The sequence below is a fragment of the Bombus bifarius genome, unplaced genomic scaffold (assembly GCF_011952205.1).
Source record: "Bombus bifarius isolate JDL3187 unplaced genomic scaffold, Bbif_JDL3187 scf7180000009200, whole genome shotgun sequence".
Lineage (NCBI taxonomy): Eukaryota > Metazoa > Arthropoda > Insecta > Hymenoptera > Apidae > Bombus > Bombus bifarius.
Genome location: NW_022884965.1, coordinates 4,525,123 through 4,545,104, shown reverse-complemented (window position 1 = coordinate 4,545,104; position 19,982 = coordinate 4,525,123). Strand labels below are relative to the sequence as shown.

Genomic DNA, 19,982 nt, shown 5'->3' with positions numbered 1-19,982 from the left:
CTATAAGGACTCTTGAAGGTCCACGTTTAATTCCTTTACGATTTAACCGAAAACATTTGTCTCTTCAAAATCAAGTACTCGCGTCAAACCATCCAACGTTCCCTCTCTCATACATCCGCCTCTCATCTAAACAAAATCATCAAAATCTGTGTCCTATAATTGCAGGTATGGTTCCAAAATCGGCGTGCGAAATTCCGGAAGCAGGAGAGGCTGGCCCAGCAGAAGTCCACGTCCCAAAGCGGTATAGGAGTAGACAGCGGAGCTTCCAGTCCCGTAGGAGGCAACGTGAAAGCAGAAGGTCGTTCTCCAAGAAGTCCAGCGACGCCACCAGGCAACTCGAACAGCGTGATGTCTACGAACGAGGCGAAACCAATTCCGAATCCGAATCTCGTGAGCGTGAAACACAGCAGCGACACGGCTACGGAAGGAAACTCGCCCAACACGCGAGGAAGTAACAGCGGCGGAGGAACATGGGGCTCCTGTAGCCCCAGGCCCTTCTCTGCAGCGCTACCTCCGTATCTATTGGACCCGCTGCCTCTGAAAACCGCGAATCTCTACTAATCGTGGCGACGAAACCGCTCCATCCCGGCGAAATTATGTAAATATAGAAAATATCGCACGCCAGAGCGAAATACGGATGCTGTTCAGGCTCTTCCGTCGCAAGGTCGTTTTCATTGGTTCGTTGGACGCAGTCAAGCTTTCAAGCTTTCCTCGTCAAGGAAGCAATCGAAGGGAACAGGAACTTTTTGCTTTTGGATCCTTTCGGTGAGATTTATTTTCAGTTAATTCTAGTCTTCTGGAACTTTAAACGATCAAACAGTGAACTTGGAGGTCTAAATATTGAAATATTTGCAACTGTAGATACCTAAGAGTTTGGAATTTGAAGAAGCCAAGTATTTGAAAGACTAGATATTCGAGGATATTGTGGAGTTGCGAAATTCAGGTATTTAAAATTCTAGAAACTTCAGGGTTTGATATTTTAGCCGCCTAAATATCTGTAGCTCTGGAAAGCCAAACGTTTGAAATTTCCTAGCTACTTGAATACTTGGAACTTCAGATGTTTAATTGTAAATTTTGGTGCTCTAGATATCTACATTCTTTTTCTGGATTTCTCTAATGAGAATTGTTTTTAGCTACGTTTGATCGTTTACCTTTACAATTTTTTCATTATTTTTCATCGCTGTCTGTATTCGTTGCTTGTTGCTTTAATTTTTCATTAATTTGGGGAGTTTATTTAGATAAATTGGATTCTTTAATGTTTTTATTCTCTTTTTTTCGTGATTTACAGGAATCTTTGGTTTTTAGACATTTGATGAGATGCATTGCTAATTACATCTGCTTTTTATTTCTATTCACCTTTCGTTTTATAATTTCTTTCAGTGGTAACCGTGTGCATTTGTCGCCGATTGCTTTAATTTTCCGTAAATCTAGCCTCGTTTAGGCAAATATAACTTTTAATTCTCTTTTTACTGGCGTGTATAAAGTGAGATCATGAGAAACGACCTCGATGGAAGATATTTACGATGATTCGAAAAGATTCTCGCTGGAAAACCTAGTGATACCGATATCTAAGTACCGTCCTACATTCCTCGTTGATTAGTCAATGAATGGGTAGCATTTATGTGGATAAATCGCACGCAAAGATGTCTAAAAACAAAACCAATCCGGAGCAAGTTTGTGAAGAAAGAAGCCAGCAAAATTTTCCAAAGAATCTAAAAGAAATTTGAAATGTAACTTGAAGCTAGCAAGATAGAGAATTTCATTCGACTATCAAGATGAATGTTTTGACTTTAGACGTCTTAAAAGCAACGAGGAAAGACCGTGAACAAAGAAAAGATCTGAACAGCGTTCTCTCCACCACTTTTGTCAAAGTAAAAATAAGCGACACGTTATGGGGAATATCGATGTGGCCGGCACTTGTACAGTTGTTGCTATAAATATAGAAGATTAGTGTTTTACACCGTAAACTCATACTTACTGGTCCATCGAACAGGGAGCAAGGATTCTTTTCCCTTCAAGGTGAACAAAGAGAAGAAGAAAACGCATGTTTAAGAAAAGAAAAAAAAAAAAAAAGAAATAAGAGCGAAAGCTAGATTGTAGCTCCACCGACGTGTGTATCATTGGCCATTCAATATACATCCACAAGAATTATACATTAGCGTAATAAGATTTATTAAGGTCCATTCGTAATAAGGTGTATGTTAGTCCATGTCCCTGACGATACGAGAACCTTTCTGAGTGAAAGCGATCGAGAGAAAGAGTGAGATAGAGCGAAAGGTAGGAGAGAAGAAGGAAAGGCAGCCAGTTCCCGAAATGGTCGAAGGAAAACTTATCGCTGTTCGTTTCGCGGGAATTAAATCCTTCGGTCGAAGAGAAACGACGCACGTCCCATGAAGCGCGTTTAATCTTTAAGTACCGCGATAGAGATCGTTAATCGATAGACTACGGATTTTTATGCGAAATTAAATTGCCTGATGTAGCTGGTACTTCGATAAGAGTACCACGATTTTCTTAGATCTTTTGAAAGTCTAAAAGGATAAAAGGAATTAGACACAGACGTGAATGTTTCAGGTTGCGCATAAAGAATTAATGGATAAAACGAATCTAAATTCTAATTACTTTGATAAAATCCAGGTCTCTCGGTCGAGTTTGTGAAGATAATAAATTCGCAGGAAAATCCGTAGCCTGGTAACCAACAGCCTGGTGATTTATCAAGCCGATAGAAGAAAAGGTATTTATTTTACACGAACAACTAGCTAAACGTGATCCACCGATCTCTGTCCGATCTGTGTTCAGGCCTTGTGTCTATTTGCGGCTACTTAAAGATTAAATCATTGATGATTTCCAGCATCCCTAGGAAACGCAAATTCCTACGAGACTCTCGCAGTTGGAGGAACGTGTCGTTACTCTCTCGACGTTCAAACATATTTTTATATAGTAAATGCTTCGGATCTATCGTCTAGAAGAATTATCGGTAAGGATGCGCCGAGGCTTACTTGAAACGATGACTTTTCCTTCGACGAGGTCTTCGATCAGACACAATTGGAATGTCGAGAATGCCGTGGAAACGACGTTTCGCCGCTTCCCTTTCCACGAAAACACAAGCCAACCCTCTGGTTTGTTTTTATCTTTTTTTTTTTTTTTTGGTTCTCTTATTCTTTTTTTCTCGAAATATACATTTATTGAAAATAATCATATTTTGCATCTGTTCTTTTTCGCTCGTCATTTCTGTCGTTAACTACAATTGTTGCTGCTGATTGCGGTCCAGGTATTTGTCCTTTGTACTCTCTGTGTCATGCTCGTCACGCCTTTTCCCTCAGACAGCAGACCCTAACTGGAGAAAGTAGATGGAGTGGAAATTTGGCCCAACATTGGTCCCTAACGGAAGTGGACAGGATGCTGAGTCTGCTTTCGAAGAAAAAAGGAGAGCACCGAGCTTCGATCCCGCGAATTTTCGCCATACAAAAGTAATAAAAGCTTGCTCGTTTACATGTGGTTCGATTAATCGTGGTATCTCGGTCGTTCGTGCGCCACGTCGCCGAAGAGCATCGACGAAACGTGCGTGCAGTCTTCGTTACGATCGAATAATCGGTGTGTCGTCGTTTAGCGAACAAATTTCTTGGCTTTCTGTTTGATTTCTGGAGCAGCGTGTTTTTCGTCACTTCGTCGGAGTTAGTCGAGGAGTCAGGCGTCTATACATATACATATTCCTATACACACGAATAAACGAAGAGCCCAGTGCAGTATCGCTTGCCACGGTTCTGGTCGTTTATTCGGCTGTATATGGCGGATATAATTATATTTATGTGTATATTTATATTTATATATATATATATATGAGACTGGTTTCCAGCGTTTCGACGTTCCTGAAGAAGTTAGGCCATCGTCAGGGTACCCGCCCCCATGCCGAAGCCTACACCCTTCGGCCCGAAATTCCGGTTGTAACAGCCACGGCAGTAAATGTCCCCGTCCGGGGCATCGTTCAGATTCGTAGAGTCTAACGAACGGTGGCACTCGGCACAGCTGAAGCAGCGCTTGTGCCACACGCGGTTCTTCGAGATCATCTGCTCCGCAGCGTACACTGGGTAGCCGCAACGCGCGCACCCGTGACCGTCGTTTCGCTTCTGACCCACCTGAGGCTTGGCATCGATGCTGCAACGATTTATGAAAGCGTCAGAAAAAGCTAGGGACGAGTGTTTCAAATCTGTCGAATAATTGGTCTGCGATCAGTGACTGTTTAAAACTTGACGTATCTGTAATTCTCTCTTTGGATTCTAATCACGTTATTGATGCAGATTCTCAGACCTGCCATGAAGAACTGGAAACCGGGAGGATCACGAATATGTCATCTATTCGTCGTTAAACTTTAGAATCCGAAGTTGATTATCTCTACGGGGAGAACTACTGTTTGAATCTTCTTCGGATTAGAGTCAAGATACTCGGATTCAAGACGGTTCAGTTCACATTAATCGAGCTATTAAGCGTTAGAAACTTACTATGAGGGAGCGTGATCTCCATTGGTTGAAACGAGAGTCGGGGTATGTCCGAACCCAAATCCTTTGGGTCCGAACAGTTTACTGTAGCAAGATCGGCAGTGGATTTCCTTGTCAGGTCCATCACAGGCTAGCATGGAGTCCAGAGGTCGATGGCATTCGGCACAGTTGAAGCATTTCTTGTGCCACATAGTACCTTTGGCGAGCTGTTGTTCGGCGGCAAATACCATGCCACCACAGCGGGGGCATCCCTGACCAGCTGGTGCCTTGATAGCCGTCGTATCAGGATTGTAAAATGGGCGAGAGGCTGATATTTCTTCCTCCCTGGAAGAAAAATTCTCTTTCACATCCTGCTCTTTCCAGAATATTCCCTTTCTCGTTCGTCGTTGTTCTATGGTACTTTGTTTGAATGCCTGAGACCCTGCAAGCTCGAACATCTCAGACTCTAAACATCTCGATACACTTGGGAAGCCAAAAGACAATTTTTGTTCTTTTGGAACCCTAGATGCTTGAACGATTTGACACCCAAATCTTTAGAATTCTAGAAATCCAAGTGTTTAGAACTCTGAAGACCCAAACGTTTGAAATTTTGCAGACCCAAGAATTTAGGACTCTCGCAAGCCAAGCGTTTCAAGTTCTAGATACCTAAACATTTTAGGAATAACTAACGAAAGGAAAGAGTTGCTCACGTTAGGCCATCGGTTTGTAAGAATCCCGATCCACATGCGAATCCGTATCCGTGCGGTCCCCATTTCTTTCCGTAGCAAGTCTTGCAGTAGACGTCTTTGTCGGGCCCGTCACAGGCGATGATAGAGTCGAGAGTTTTGCTGCAGTCGTGACACTTGTAGCATTTCCTGTGCCATTCGCGGCCCTTTGCAAGCACCTGTTCAGCAGCGAATACAACGCCACCACAACGTGGACAACCTTTGCCAGGTGGGGCCTTGATTACGGCGGTGTCGACCACGGTTGTACGAGGAGCAGCATCGCTGTATTACAAAAATTTGACCAACTTTTACCATCGACCCTTTCAGTCACCGATATTAAAGCATCGAGTTGCACGAATGACAAAATAAATTGTTTAAAAGTCGAATGTTTCTTTTTTTTCCATTTTACAGGAGAAGCTCATCTTTATTGAGAGGCTCGATGATGAAATTCAAATTTATTCTCGTTCAAGCGACTCGACTCTGGTTTGAATACTGGCAAGTGACGAAAAGAAAAAAGCAATCCATGCAAATGACCGGCTAGTCCATACCGATCGGCAATTAACATTCAAAATTCTCAATGCTAATGAAAAACACTACTGAAGAGGTTTAGAATGCAAGTTGGTAACGTCAGATACGAATGGTATATTTTCTCGGAATTTTATTTCATTCTTTCTTTTTTTTTTTTCTTCTTTTTCTTTATAGTACTATCACGTTTGGAATATACGAGGAGGAGCATGCGTTTAGTGCACGATGCTGAATTAAATGTACCAGAGGTGTTATTTACGATGGTGTTTTAAGAATTAGTATAGTCAACACTCGGAAGCAAATTTAGCGGCTGAAAAATAAGACAACGGTGAAGGTGAGTAATAGCGCAAAGCGTTAAGGCGTCGATTCCTGTGTATGTATGTATGTACACGTATATCCGTGAAGACACATGCAAACGTCCGTTCATTCCATCTTTCACTCGTCCGGATTTCTTCAACTTTGAGAGGTAAATGGAGCTCGACCGGCTCCTCGAGTTAACTCTTCTCGTACGATCAAACTTTAATCGAAACACAAATTACTCCATTACTGTTAAATTTGAATCTACTCGTTATATGCGAAGAAGAATTTGAATTTTCTCTACTTGAAGGAAAAATTTGGAAAACTACATTTGACGTGAGAATTAGTTGAAAGAAAAACGGTGCACCCTGAAAATTGGGCGTTCAGGCGGACAGACACACACACACACATGGAGAGATGGAGTAGCTGATAATGGAATAGCATAACTATGGGGGCGCGTACCCCTCGTCCTCAATATCGCACTGCAGCCCGATCCACATAACCCCAGCATGGCCAATGCCTCGCGGACCGAATTTCTTCGGATAGCAAGCTGTTAAGCAGACAAGCGCATCATATATAGTGAGAGTGTAGAAGCCGAGGCGGGATATCTTTCGTTTATTCCCGTCTCAGTCTCGGCTCTGAAAACCCACCCATTGGCGTAGCAGTCGCTTTGTAGGGCGCCACCACCCTGACCATAGCCATAACCCTTCGGTCCGAATCTCTTTCCGTAGCATACTGCAGAGAACACGTGTTAAAGGTATCTGCTCGTTCTTGACCTAGTTGCCTGTCGTCCTCAGAGTATGGCATACTTGGATGTGTTCTATATAGCCTTGTACATTTTCTTCTCTTAATCTTCGTCAATTTTACAGATTGTTCATTACCGGTCGATACTCGTCTTTAATAGGTACGAATATTCAACATGGATTTTCCGTTTACATTATTCTAACACCAGGGAATTTATAGAGTTTCTGGTAAATGTAGGTAAAAGTAGACTAGATCGGTAGTAGACCAGAATATAAGAACAGTGTGAATTGATGAGTCATGAATTATAGGAGGACACAAGTTGAACCGAAGCAGACTAGATTGGATACCGACAATGATTGTTACCATCTTTGAATGAACACATCCAGTACTTCACACCTGCGGATCTTAGAAAAGCGTAACGTACTCACCTTTGCAGTAGATGTCCTTATCAGGACCTTCGCAACAGTTGACCGAGTCTAATCTCTTGGAGCAGTTGGCACATTTAAAGCATTCCTTGTGCCATTGCTGCATGGCACACAAAGGGACGTGTGTTAGTCACTGAAACTGGGAGGGACCGCAACGTGTCTTACGTTCTATTACACATAGTTATTCCCAATTTTTGCAATCGTTATTCTCTAATAAATTTAGTTGGAAAATCATAGTGCCTATTTCTATCGAAACAGAGACTGAGGCGTTCTTGCTGCTGTTACTTTCCAACCAGCGTCTTGAAAGTCGTAACAGAAGTTGTGAGTGAAAGTGAAACAAAAGGAAACAAAGGTCAGAACACTTCCGGGGGCATCTCAGGACAACACGTTGAACCTCGCTCCTAGAAACGAGGTCTCTCTCCCGTTTTCCAGAGGAAAACACGTGGACTAAGTCTTCTTCACGTTGGAGCTCGTTTTGTGTGACTATTTATGGAACACTTTGCGCCAGTGTATACCACGGATCTTAGTTTTAACTATGGATCATCGCTAAAAAGGATACAGAGGATCGACCAAAGACAGAGGATGCAAATCGTTACTTAGGTCCACCAGCGACTATATTACATCCTCTCTCTAACTTTTGTTTCAACAAAGATATTTCATCGAAATTGGACTCTGGTTCTTCACATCGTCATTGTACATAGGAACTATAGGAATTTTCTTGGTATTTTTCCTCATAATTTCTTCATTTATCTAAATACTACGACTTTACGAAGTTTATCTCTGCACTGTGATAAATATCTTTCTTAAATCATGGAAATTTTGTCGTTGTGCTTCTGATTTGTTTACTGAGCTTCTGTAGAGTATCTGTTATCCTTAAGAAAGTAATAAGCAAGACAAAAGAATCGTATTTAATTCAATTATAAAGTTGTGGATCTCACAATAATTTTTATAGAAACGATTAATTTTTGTTGAGTAAACAGAACATAAGATATAAATTATTTTTTACGATATTCCTTTCATTATATTCTATCCATTTCTGGTTACTAGGATTATTATCTAAAAAGTGAAAAATGAAAGCTTGCAGAAAGCGAAATATTATTAAAAATATTATCTAATCAAAAAATGTTCGTTTCATTCAATATTTCTTATTATCTGTTATTATCATTTATATTGTTTTTAGAGAGAGAGTAACATATTCATTGACTGACCTAAGTATCTTCGATACACATTTGGACAGTGTGTGCAACTGAGATAAAGAAACGAGCAGTGAGAGAAAAGAAAAAATACAGATTTGTTGGATTGCAACAGATACCTCGACAATATATCTCGCGATCAGGACCATCGCAATGAAGCGTCGAGTCCAGAGACCGTTGACAGGTTTTGCACTTGTAGCATTGCTTATGGTAAGCCTAATCACAAGAAGTAGGAATAACCATGGTATCTCAGGGACAAGTTTCTTCTCATGATCGATTCGATAGAATATTGGTCTTGGTACCGCGACGAGCCGTACATAACGAAAGGGTTAATATCCTAGCTTGAACTTGCAAACACAAGATACTATCGATTTGTATGGTATACGTTCGTAAAAGTTGCTTGCAAGCACTTGATATACCTCCAATTGGCTAACGTTCCCGAATGTCGTCATACACGGTTAACAATAGACTAGAAAGATGAGACTAATCGAGCTTTCTCTTGAACATTCTGAAATTTGATCTGTGACAAAGTATCGTTTGAGAATTCTGAGGATGAACGTTTATCTGTTCTTCGATTCGCTCGTTATATGAAATGACTTTAAAAAGAATTGAAAAATATCGAGGAAAGAAAAGAAAATTGACACATAGAGGAGCAGCTCAACAGCTATAGTCAGTGGTCTATCTTGCCCAGTTCCTTTTTACCAAACACCTCCATAAATCTTGTCACTTATATACCGAGATTAAGATAACTATGAAAATTTATTCTCAATAAGAGACCTTGACACGAAAAGCCCGTGGACGATCACATTGTGAAACTTTTAAGCTCCATGATCGATCAAGGCCGCTTAAGATTCTACCTGACCGACGTACGGTGACACCGTATCGAAGGTAAAAAGGCCGGACAGTGTCCTAAGCAGAGAAATTAGCCTGCATCGACTTAATCCGCGGATTGTTCCAAGTTATTTTCCAACATCGAACGCGGCAAGGGCCAGTTGGTTCACTGCCAAGTCCGACGAAGACAGGAAAAGCTCTTGGGCCAGCACCAACGGCAACAAGCTGCCGTCGACTCATCCTCCAAATTCTCTTTCCGCTCTTATTTTTTCCTTCATTGTTATGAAATTACGCGTTTCGTCAGACGAGAAGATTACGGAGGCCCGTCACGCTCCACCAACTACCTGGCACCTTGTCAGCCAGTGATCTAGTCAATTTTAGCATCGCATAACGCGAGGCCGCTCTCGAATGCTCTGCATACGCCACAAAATTCGATCAATTTTATCTTGCGTTTTCTAAATGATCGAAAACCAGTGTTTTACAGTCTAGGTCTGCGCAAGATCGAGGCTACCGTGTTTCGACACTGGTCCTTCCAGAACGTTCAACGGAGTAAGATTAGAAGTGACTAATCGTCGGCAACGAGATTCTAAGAGGAATTCGTTCAGTCCAATTGGCGGCTCGATTAATAACTCCGGATTTCATGAACTGTTTACAACTCCCCTCTATTTGGATCACACGGTATCAGGTTGCCTGAACAAAAATAAAGCGGTCGCGGGCTAAGAATACTTTGTTAGTAAGACTTCTTCCTTTGGTTTCTTCTACCAGCGAGACATAACTTGTGGAATTGTGGAGTTTTTTTAGAAAGGGCTCTAGAGCTCTATGGTATATTTAGGCAGCCTGTGTGTTTTCTAGTCAAATAGTTCGATCTTTGCGACTAAGCTACAACTATTGTAATCTATTTAGTACGGTTGCAAGGAATACCGAAACATCTCCCAACCAAGAAATTACCATTTTGTCTAAGCTACTCTATTATCATTCGAAGAATTTTTGTAGCAGAACATTTGTACGACTCGAGTGGAGCATCCTGAGAACAAACGTGGACTTTTGGCAGCATTCGATACTGTCAGCAACTTTAACAAATTTGATTCGAGTTCAAAACTGGAATATTTTTTTCTATGGCTGAAATATTTTGCAACGTAGACTTTTTGTGGATTTTTCGTGGAGCTTGACGGCGGCTTTGACGAGTCGCGGTACCAAGGTATAGCACAATGTCTCGAAAGTGAATGGGGTGAGCAATTCTGTGGAAACTCACCCTTCCTCGAGCTAGCATCTGCTCGGCGGCGTACACGTATCCTCCACATCGGGGACAACCTTCCCCTTCAGGCGCCTTCGCGATGGCTCTCGGTTCCAGAACGGCGTTCGATCCCCTCGCGAGCTCCCTAAAAACGTGTCCCTTGTAGAGATCAGATTGTCACTCCTGGCTGGTGTCATAAGGTCAAGCTGTGATTTCCAATTGGCGTGCCAGCGCCCCACATTTCCACCAAAAATTATTCATTCTGAGCAGATTGGAATTAACTTGTTTCACAGCCGATTTTTTTCTTTTGTGTTTTGTCTCTTCCAAAGATCTTGTACGATTGAGATAAGAACTGAAGCTGTTTACAGCAGGGTTCCTTAATGCCATGAGGATAAAATAATAGAAAACGTTGGAAGTATTCTGTTTGCAACTGCTTGTTTGAAACTTGTTCGTTATCTGTACTCTGCACATTTAATAGGAGATATTGAAATTATTAGTGAAAATAGTTAATACTTGTGAACGTACGAATATTTATTAGACCTATAAGGTGTTTCAACATTTCTAGTCGATTACCTGTCATTCTGATACACTTCACAGTCGTGTGTAACAAGAATACAAAAGCTTTCTGCAGCATTTGTCAATAGGCAATCGAGGAATATTAAAAATATAAGAATCTTTCAGTAAGTAACCAAGAATTATTGAAAACACAAGACTCGAGAATCTATGAGTAGGCAACGAAGAATTATCAAAAATACAAGCTGCTGTATTTTCCAAGTTTCATTAATACAGATAATAATTAGACAAGATAATTTCTCTCGTTATTTCTGAATTTTTCATCGCCACTTGCGACATTTAAATGAACACAGGGTATGCCAGAAAATTCTGAAATGTCCGCTTTTAGCTATTTACGTTGGAGGATAATTTTAGAAAAATTCCAACCAGCTGCAAATAAAAACAAAAAGGAAACGTAACTGCGCGTCACCGGCTGCGAAAATGTTAATTCGCCATAGGACACCTGAATTAATTTCAATAAATTCTTCGAATCTTTCTTCTTTTTTTTATATCTGGTTATAAAATGACTTATGGGGGTATTATATTATTGGGGGGCGTTGGAACACCGGGGGTTGGGGAATCACCAGGGACAAGCAGACAGTACAAGAAAACACCACTGCAAAAAGCAGAAGAGGGAGAGTCGACCAGTAAAATGACGAAACTTCGAATCTGAAACTGGCTCGGTGAGAGAACGTGAGCAACGAATTTCCCAGATTTCCCTTCGAGATTCGATGGCAGTTTCCGTCGTCTACGGGTCGACGCACAAGACTCTAGGTGAACAACTGATTACCAGAAACCGGTGAAAGAATAACAACCCGGCTGTTAGAGTGTTAGGCACATGTTAGTAATCGGTTAGTGACCCGTTTCCCCTTCGCAACCACGCAAAAGTGGCTTCCGCCGAGCCCCGAGAGGAGAGCCAAGAAGCGGATCGTGTGATAACAAGAAACCAAATGATAATACGTTTTATTGAGAAAAAAGAAAGAAGTGAGGACAGAGCAAGTGGCACAAGAATGAAAAGAAAGAAAGAAAGAGATAGATAGAAGTAAAAAGGGAGATCAAAAAAAGGGATCCAGAGGAAACCAAAAAAATAGGATCATAGAGAAAGCTGAAGAAGGTTCTTGATTAAATCAATTGAAATAATTAAATAAACTGAAGCAGTTCTAAAGAATTCTTTTATATTGTTTGTTTTTTTTTTTTTTTTTTTTAGGAAGTAGCTGAAGGAGGAAACCGAAAAAGCGTTCATCTACGTATAACATCTGTATGCGTGTGTCTCTGTAAGCGTGCATTATTTGGATGCCTATTTACGTATATGTATGCGCGTGTACCTGTGTATGTATGTATGGAAAATCGCGTCTATAAACAGAAGCACCCATAGAGTTAGACGTGTTAGCAGGGTTACGGGGTTACGTGTGTTTGAAAAAAGAGGTACGAGAGGCCGTGCAGGTGTGTACCATGGATCGATCAACCGAGATACGTTTGTCGTTATCTGTGGATGATAATAGTCGTAGGGGGAAAAAAAATCACAGAAAAAAAGAAAAAAAAAAGACGTTTCTCTGAAAAGTTTCAAGCGATTGGTTTCCCTGTGAGGCGGTAAGAAAGAGAAAAGGCAAAGAGAGAGTCAAGAGATAAGATAGAGAAGAGAGAGGCGGAATCTGACTCGGTGCTCACCATTTTTTTCTTTTGTTACTCGCTAGTTCCCTTTATCACGAGGATTTTCGAGGGCAGGCTCGTGATAAAGCGACATATATCGTTCGATCATGGGCCTCCGGTTGGCTCGCACTCGGCGGGGCTGGCGGGGGTAGCAGGGTATCTTTTTGCTTTTTTTACATTTTTCTTTGTTTTTTTTTTTCTTTTACTTGACTTTTTCAGTCGGTCGTTTACTTTTCGTTCGCGCTGTCGTACTTTCTTTCCTTTCTTTCTTTAGACAGAAGAAAACAAAGAGAGACGGGGCACTCGAAGTTGGGGGTGGCGAAAGGTGAAATTGGGGTTTGCTAGAACGGTTAAAAAAAAATTGGACGGGCCTGGCTCCTGTGTACACACAGATTTTTCGTCCTCGAACCGTGTTTGCTCGGTTCGTTCTCCGTTGTTGCATCGATGATGCCAGGTGGATATTTTTCAGCACTTTTTTATATGTCTAAATGTTTAACTATGTATGTATATATATATATGTATAGAGCTAAGTAGGTGTGTAGGCACGTACAGTGGGTCAAAAATGTTTTCGACATGTACTAGATTTATAGCTTCGATTTCTTTCTCCATCTGTACCACAGTAATCCTATTTTCTACTTGAAATTTTCCTATCTTCGAACTCTGTCGTCAGAGAGATCCATTTGTTTCATGGCAAGAACATTTTTGTCCGACCGTCAATGCGTTTGAAAAAACACTCGAAGCAAGTGTCAATGAAGAACACCAGATTCTTCTGTTTTTTTTTTCTTTCCCTTTTTAAGTCTTTTAATGGCACTTATTACAGATGGTACAAATGATTCTATAAACTAGCGTAATGTAGTGTAGTAATCGCATAAAAGAAACGAGAAAGAGTATATATATATATATATAGTAATATATATCTGTATGTATATAGATACGGCTCGAAAAAAAGAAAAAAAAGAAAAAAACGACCGTTCTTGATCCAGTCGTTCACACGGACAGAGAGAAAACGCGAGACAACAACGAAAAGAAAGAAGACGAAAGAAAATAAAAGAAAAGGAAACTGACGGAGAGAGAAGACAACAATGAAGTAAGACAGGGGGGACAGAGAAAACAGGTGATACAGAGAGAAAAAAAAAAAAAAAGAACAAAAGAAACGAAAAGAGCGAAGACAAGAAAAAGTACGGGTAGTTAAACGTGACAAAGAGAGAATAGTCGACTAGATTAAAACACAGTTAATTATCAATTAATTATAACGTCGTCGTCGTTGTCGTCGTCTTAGCATCACCATCACCATCACCATTATCACCATAATCGCTGTCGGTGCCGATGCACGACGAGAGAATCATAAGGAAAGTGAGGAACCGAAGTTAAGGCGTTTCCAGGGAGCAGTCAGGATCAAGGACGATAAGACAAGAAGAAGAAAAAAAGAAGATGGCAATTAGAAGGTAGGAAGGTGAAAACGAAGAATTAAAGTTAGAAGTTCCGAATGAGAATAAAAATAAGGTCAGGCTAAAAGAGAAATTTTGTTGAGACAGAGAGGGAGAAGTGGTTACAGGGACTCTGGAACAGGCCAAAATTTAAATGGACCACGTAGTTCGACACAGTCGTGATGCTGTATACACATAAACGCAGACGCATGCTCTCGGTCCTTGGGTTCTTAGTAGGCTGCCTTTGCTTCTTCCAATTTCGTTTCTTCCGGATACGGTTTATTGTACCAAGAAGAGGATCATGCTGTTGGATCATTGGGCTGTCGATGATGGTTGAGTCGGTCGTATTCATTCGATTTACGGTAATTATTTTTTTTTTTTTCTTTTTAGTTAACGGCACGTGTATGGCTCTGAATGGGAGGTGGTCTGATCGTACAAACGACTGAGGGGAGAATCTTGTTGTTGTTTTTTTCTTGCTTTGGGAGAAAATAGGAGTTAAGGCTAGGTCAAAAGGGTGAGGAGAGGTTGGACGACGGGCAGGTGCACTCACTCGCTACTCTTCAAATGTTCGCCCTGATCCATGGACAGGCAACCAGCGCCTCCACCGAAGCCGTATCCTTTAGGACCGAACTTGCGTCCGTGGCACACTTTGCAAAATAGCTCACCCTCGTGCTCGGAGCAGTTTGTCGAGTCGAGCAATTTGCCGCACAGACCTGCAACACACAGGCATAGTTCGTTTGGCTTCCACCTAATCCATCATCCTGATATTCCACTCGAATAAGTGGATTCGCCCATTCATGACCAGACTATACTTAAAGCATCTGTAATGCGAGAATCTTTAAGAATCCCTTCTTCAAATTAGATACGTGCTCGGTGGAATTTGAATGGGAAATTGTTTCAAGAAATTGTGGGATATTTAAAATTGTGAGAAACAGTAGCCAAAGGGTTGTCTTTGTGAGGGTAGGAAAGCGTTGAATGGAACTTGATGGGGAGAAAGGGTGGTGAGCTTTTGTGATCTTTTTTTCTTTCTTTTTTTTTAAGAAACTATACGCTATTTCATACCATAAGCTTGTTGATGTGTTTATCTAGGTTTGAAGCAGCTTCAGGAACCTTTTGATGGAAAAGTAATGAATATGATGATAACGAAAGAAAAGTTCATGACCCTATTGGAATTACTGGCTAAAAAAGATTTAAAAAGCCATTTTTGATACAAATTGAAAGAACACAGAATTATGCCTGGCAATATTTGTCAGTGGATCGAGTTGACAGTTTACAGACTTGTAATTCAACTAATATAATTAGATAGACAGAATGCTTCACCTACTTTCTTCACTGGCTGCATCTTGCTAATTACAGAACAACCTAACCCAGTTGAGAGTTAAATTTATCAAGATTTTCTTGTAAAAATCACACGAACAGTCCACAGTAAAAATCACGAATTTGTTCCAAAATCCAAACCTGACCCAGATCGTTGAAATACTCAAAAATACGTTCTTGTAAAACCACCAAATTTTTATACAAAGTTCCAAACTGATCGCCTTGACTATTCTAAAAATTCTAATTTTAAATTTTCCACAGATGTATGATCAGCCATAGTCTACCAGTCGCTATAGTCTAGATGGCCCTACGACGCTAATCAACAACCCCATAATATAATAATCCATAAGCATTCAGCCAAAACTTAGCCTTGTTTGCTAATAAGAGAAATAAACAATCCATAGTTATTTATTTATTAATTACTATAGCCACCAATTACTAGCCCTACTTCGACCATTAACCAACAGGCCCATAATAATTATTTATGTAATTATTAATTATTCAAAAAATGGCCTGATTTTATAGGAAAAAATTTGTTTAAATTTAAAATATTCACGAATAAGTGACAGTAGCGGCTGAAATTTTCTATGCAGCTTATTTCCGCTGGTACCTAAAGCCGCGAATGAATATTCAATGGGGGTTGCTATTTCGAGTAGGATCACGAAGTCCGGATTTTTCTCGGCGAGTTCGCGCGGGTCGTTGCACCCTCGGCTTGACGTTGGGTGGCGGTTCTATTTGATTTCTGGCTAGCATACAAAACTAATTAAGGCCAAGACAAACCATCCGGGACTGGGATAAAACTTATTTATAGAGGCGGCTAATTTTAAAAACGGCCGATGGTGTTTTTGCGCAATGGGGTGCCTCGGCCCCCAAGACCCCCGATAATTCGTCGTTCGATTAAGAAATTCTGCAACTCAGATTATGCCCCTGTATCGATCGGTTAATTTATAGAAATACATTTCAAAGAAATTTTACGTTTTTGAAGCAATAAAAATTTCAGCGAATTTGTATTTTCAGGTAGATAAGTTAAACGCTTTTGTATAGAATTTAATCGAATCTTTTTATCCTAAGTTTAGCGGGAAAAATAGTTTGAGAATCTGTGACGTGATACGTTTGTCGAAATCGGTGAAATTTGATAGAACGAGAAATTTTACAAACACGTTATATCAACATATTATTTAATCGGATAAAAGAAGCTTGAGAATGTTTGAAGAATCGTGTTTGTCGAAGTTGAGTCCTGAACCATTGGCTAAAGGGAAATACGTAGCATACTCTCGAAATAGTAACATGCGATACAAGCACTTACCACACTTGAAGCACATCTTGTGCCATTTGAGTCCTCCGGCGACGCGTTCTTCCGCGGCGTATACGGATTTGCCGCATTTGGGACACTTGGGGTGTTCTACTGGCTTAAAAGGCATTTTGTCTGTACTGAAAAACAAAGAAAAATCTTCGATTATTATCTCGATTATTATCGACTGTTCTAAAATATTTCATTTATTTATTTTCCCATATGTTTACCACTCTTCTATAGGTATGAACATTTTATTTATTTTCACATTTTTCAGATTATTTTCCAAATAATTAAAGATCAAATTTATCCTATTGTGTGCTGTGATGGAATATTTTACGAAAGTTTTCGAAGAAGATCGAGGCAAGAAGATTGGAATTGAAATGTGGAGAGTAAGTCTCGTATTTTTCGTATATTTTACTGTGCATAAACAACGAATAACAATAACACCGGTAACTCAGCCACCGATTACCTAATCCCGCAAGAGGAACATAAACAGTTTCAATCTCCGCCCTACTGCCGGAGAACGAATCTATTTTTACCAAGTTCGAATCGCAACGTGTATTCTCGGTGGCTAATATCCGCGAAAAATACGGACAAAAGAACAAAAACGAAGAAATTGAGTTTCTTCAGGAATTTATTACGATCACAACATACCATCTTATGAAACATTGGAATTAACTTGATTGACAATGATATTGTCGATTAACATACTGTATGTTAACCCATTGATAAAATTAATCTCAATTCTTCGTCGAACGATCTGTATTCATAGAAACGGGACGAAGAACGTAATGGAATGATGAAAATTGCAATAATCCATTCTAAGAAAAGGCCACACGGTTCGCTTAAAGTTTCGTTAATCATCATTCATACGTCGCAAGGAGCTCTTAATAGAAATGATAATAAAATTACTCTAGAATGGGAATTCGATACTTAAATATTGCAAGGAAAAAGATTTCTAAGTGCTATTCTTCGTCAGTCAATGATAAAATGTCAGACGAGCTTTGAAAGATTGGAAATTTTTAAATTTCCCGCCACGTGGCTTAACATAACCTAAAATAAACATAGGTGTAAAAGGCTGAGGAGTAAAATAAACATGACGACGAATAAATCATTCGTGTGCCAAATATCAGAAGTCGTATTGCAGAGATAAACATGCTATTCGAAATGCAAAGTTGCAAATGTGGAAGTTTCGACGATGTGACTTTTGGAAGCGGCTCTGGTGACGAGTATACTGACCACGGTATTAGTAGAAACGCTAGAGAGACCACGAGAGATCAGGAAGAGAGACAGAGGATTCTATATCCGTGCAGACGCAAGCCGGATCGCGAGGCCGTATTAGGGAAGGTGCTAGATTCTCCACAACGCGGTCGCCATTACCCCTACCTTCGCGTCCAGTTGGTCCTTCCTAACCTATACATCGTTTTTCATGTTGTCTATATCTACTCTTTCAATATTGTCTAAGATAACAAAATTATTTAATTTGTGACTCGACTAGCTGACGAAATATTTCAATGCCTATTCGGTATTTGCAAATCTTCCTAACCTATACTTCATTTTCTTCCATTTGCCTCGGTACTTTTCCATCATGATCAAGGACGACCAAATTATTTCATCGTAATTCGGTTAACTGATAAAAAGTTTCATTGATTTCCTAATCTGTATTTCATTTTCTCTCAATATCTAAAACAACAGAAATATTTTCTCGTAATTTCGATAACCGATCGAGTTTGAAAGTCTTGTCAATATTTCGATCTTAAATAAAAATCTCTGATCGAGAAAGGAAATAGATTTTAGAAATATTGAAACGAGATAATAGTGGATTATAAGATCTATGATGACCCTAACGTGAATTCAAAATTCGGATCCCGTCTCTTCTGGTGAATTCGATTGAGAAACTTGGTAACTTAACTTCCAAGTATTCTATCGGGTGAGTCATCAGGAAAAAGTAACGACGATACTTTGTACGCGGTTGTTTGTACATACATATCTCCGTCTATGTTACATCATAAGAGCCGAAGAATGTCTTCTCCACCCCCGTGTATACTAAATCCGGACGATCTCAAATTTCATCGCGTTTTAGCGAACCCGTCACGCGTTTTAACTTTACGGCCCGCGTAATTCTGCTGTGTAAGACGCGTCTGACTAAATGTAGCTTTCCACTCGGACAAACATTCTCATCAAATTTTCCGATCCTCTGGCTTAACACCGAAGATTACGAAAGCCAGATTCTCCATCCTCCGATACGCCTGAATTCTTTTAATCGCCATTCCAACAATTCTTTGTCCAATATAAAATATACTTTGGTAGCGAGAGATGAGAATCGAAATGATACTCGAGCTTTGCCTGAAAAATTATTCGCTCAACGACCATAAGAAGAAAAATATGACAAGATCAACAGTTTTGTCAATTTTCTGACTTTTGCGTCGTTTGTTTGCCGAAAGAGAATATTCTAATATAACGTTGTCAGTTGCAGAGAAAAATGGGGTAAAGCTACAAACTGCAGCGTATTCAAAGAGCCAAGGGTATATTCTGTCACACGAAAGAATTCAAAGATACTATTCAAATTCGATGCTGTAGGACCTAATGATCTAAAGCGACAAAATAATCTCCTCGTAAGCCAATTAACCGCTGAAAATGTTTGCAATGCTTGCAAGGTACTAAGCTTATCTTCCACCAAATGCCATTGTCTGAAATAACAAAATTGGAGTCTTTCGTAGGTCGGTCGGGAAACGTAACAATTTTACCTCCTGCGATCTTCACTTTGAATACCAACATAATAGAAGAGGGATAACTGCAAAATTCTCACTTCCAATATGATCCTTATTATAGAAAGCAACTAACTACGAGTTGGAATCTCCAAGCGCAAAATTATCCAAACTTAATAGAAGAGGGATATAACTCCAAAGATCTCACTTCCAATCGACAATTCGATCGACATCGAAAACCAACCACTCTCTAACGTTTTCTTGGGAGAATCCTGAAAATGGGTGTGTTGTAGGTTGTACGATGATGTCTGGATGGCCGTGGAACACTGTTGCTTACTTGCTCGCTGCGTGTACTCTACTACTCACCACCGGATGTCGGGTTCGAAGTCACGAAAATGAAAATCGGTAAACTCGGGGAGGAAGACAGGCGTGAAAGATGAAAAAACACCGAGTAGCACTCTACACCGCACTAATACTGGATTCGAATGGCTGTTCTCGCGTCGTGCCCGTCCTAGTCATAGCCAGACCTTTGCACACGGCACGTGTGCATCGGAACGTCAGTGCTGTTGACGACAGCGTCGCGGCGGC

At 40.3% G+C, this 19,982-nt stretch overlaps 2 protein-coding genes and 1 long non-coding RNA gene across 16 annotated transcripts in view; 2 read left to right on the top strand and 1 right to left on the bottom strand.

Annotated features, from left to right (window-relative positions):
* The window catches only part of LOC117214499 (paired mesoderm homeobox protein 2A-like), a 27,720-nt gene extending 21,664 nt beyond the window's left edge, over positions 1 to 6,056 (top strand). For 2 of the 7 annotated variants that reach the window (XM_033460660.1, XM_033460661.1), the window contains exon 6: positions 166 to 3,409. In XM_033460660.1, the coding sequence (XP_033316551.1) occupies positions 166 to 561 (396 nt within the window). In that variant the 3' untranslated portion in view covers positions 562 to 3,409. Of the gene's footprint in view, positions 1 to 165; positions 3,410 to 5,608; positions 5,819 to 5,899 lie in introns of those variants that run through there. The other 5 variants (XR_004488884.1, XR_004488882.1, XR_004488883.1 and 2 more) reach the window with 5 other exon arrangements.
* LOC117214498 (muscle LIM protein 1-like) lies at positions 3,797 to 19,982 on the bottom strand. 8 transcript variants are annotated; one of them, XM_033460652.1, is made up of 9 exons: positions 19,761 to 19,982; positions 16,699 to 16,823; positions 14,626 to 14,788; positions 10,465 to 10,591; positions 8,501 to 8,597; positions 6,482 to 6,569; positions 5,183 to 5,479; positions 4,497 to 4,817; positions 3,797 to 4,152 (listed from the first exon to the last, which is right to left on the bottom strand). In XM_033460652.1, exons 2-9 carry the CDS (start codon positions 16,811 to 16,813, stop codon positions 3,876 to 3,878), a joined length of 1,485 nt encoding a protein of 494 aa, XP_033316543.1. In that variant the 5' UTR covers positions 16,814 to 16,823; positions 19,761 to 19,982; the 3' UTR covers positions 3,797 to 3,875. The 8 variants fall into 8 exon arrangements, 7 of the variants coding, with proteins under 7 accessions (XP_033316543.1, XP_033316548.1, XP_033316547.1 ...); XM_033460657.1 differs by lacking the exons at positions 6,482 to 6,569; positions 8,501 to 8,597 and adding exons at positions 6,670 to 6,754; positions 7,192 to 7,288 and having other exon boundaries at positions 19,761 to 19,973; XM_033460656.1 differs by having other exon boundaries at positions 16,699 to 16,818; positions 19,761 to 19,899.
* Positions 11,564 to 12,542, top strand: LOC117214504. Its single transcript, XR_004488889.1, has 2 exons — positions 11,564 to 12,112; positions 12,206 to 12,542. It is a non-coding gene; the product is annotated as an uncharacterized LOC117214504 (long non-coding RNA).

Coding starts and splice junctions, on each gene's coding strand:
- LOC117214498 (XM_033460652.1), bottom strand. CDS start 16,813: ATGCCTTTTAAGCCAGTAGAACACCCCAAGTGTCCCAAATGCGGCAAA. Junction 4,818..5,182: donor TTACAAACCGATGGCCTAAC/GTGAGCAACTCT, acceptor TTTTTCTTCCAG/GGAGGAAGAAATATCAGCCT. Junction 4,153..4,496: donor GGAGATCACGCTCCCTCATA/GTAAGTTTCTAA, acceptor AAATCGTTGCAG/CATCGATGCCAAGCCTCAGG.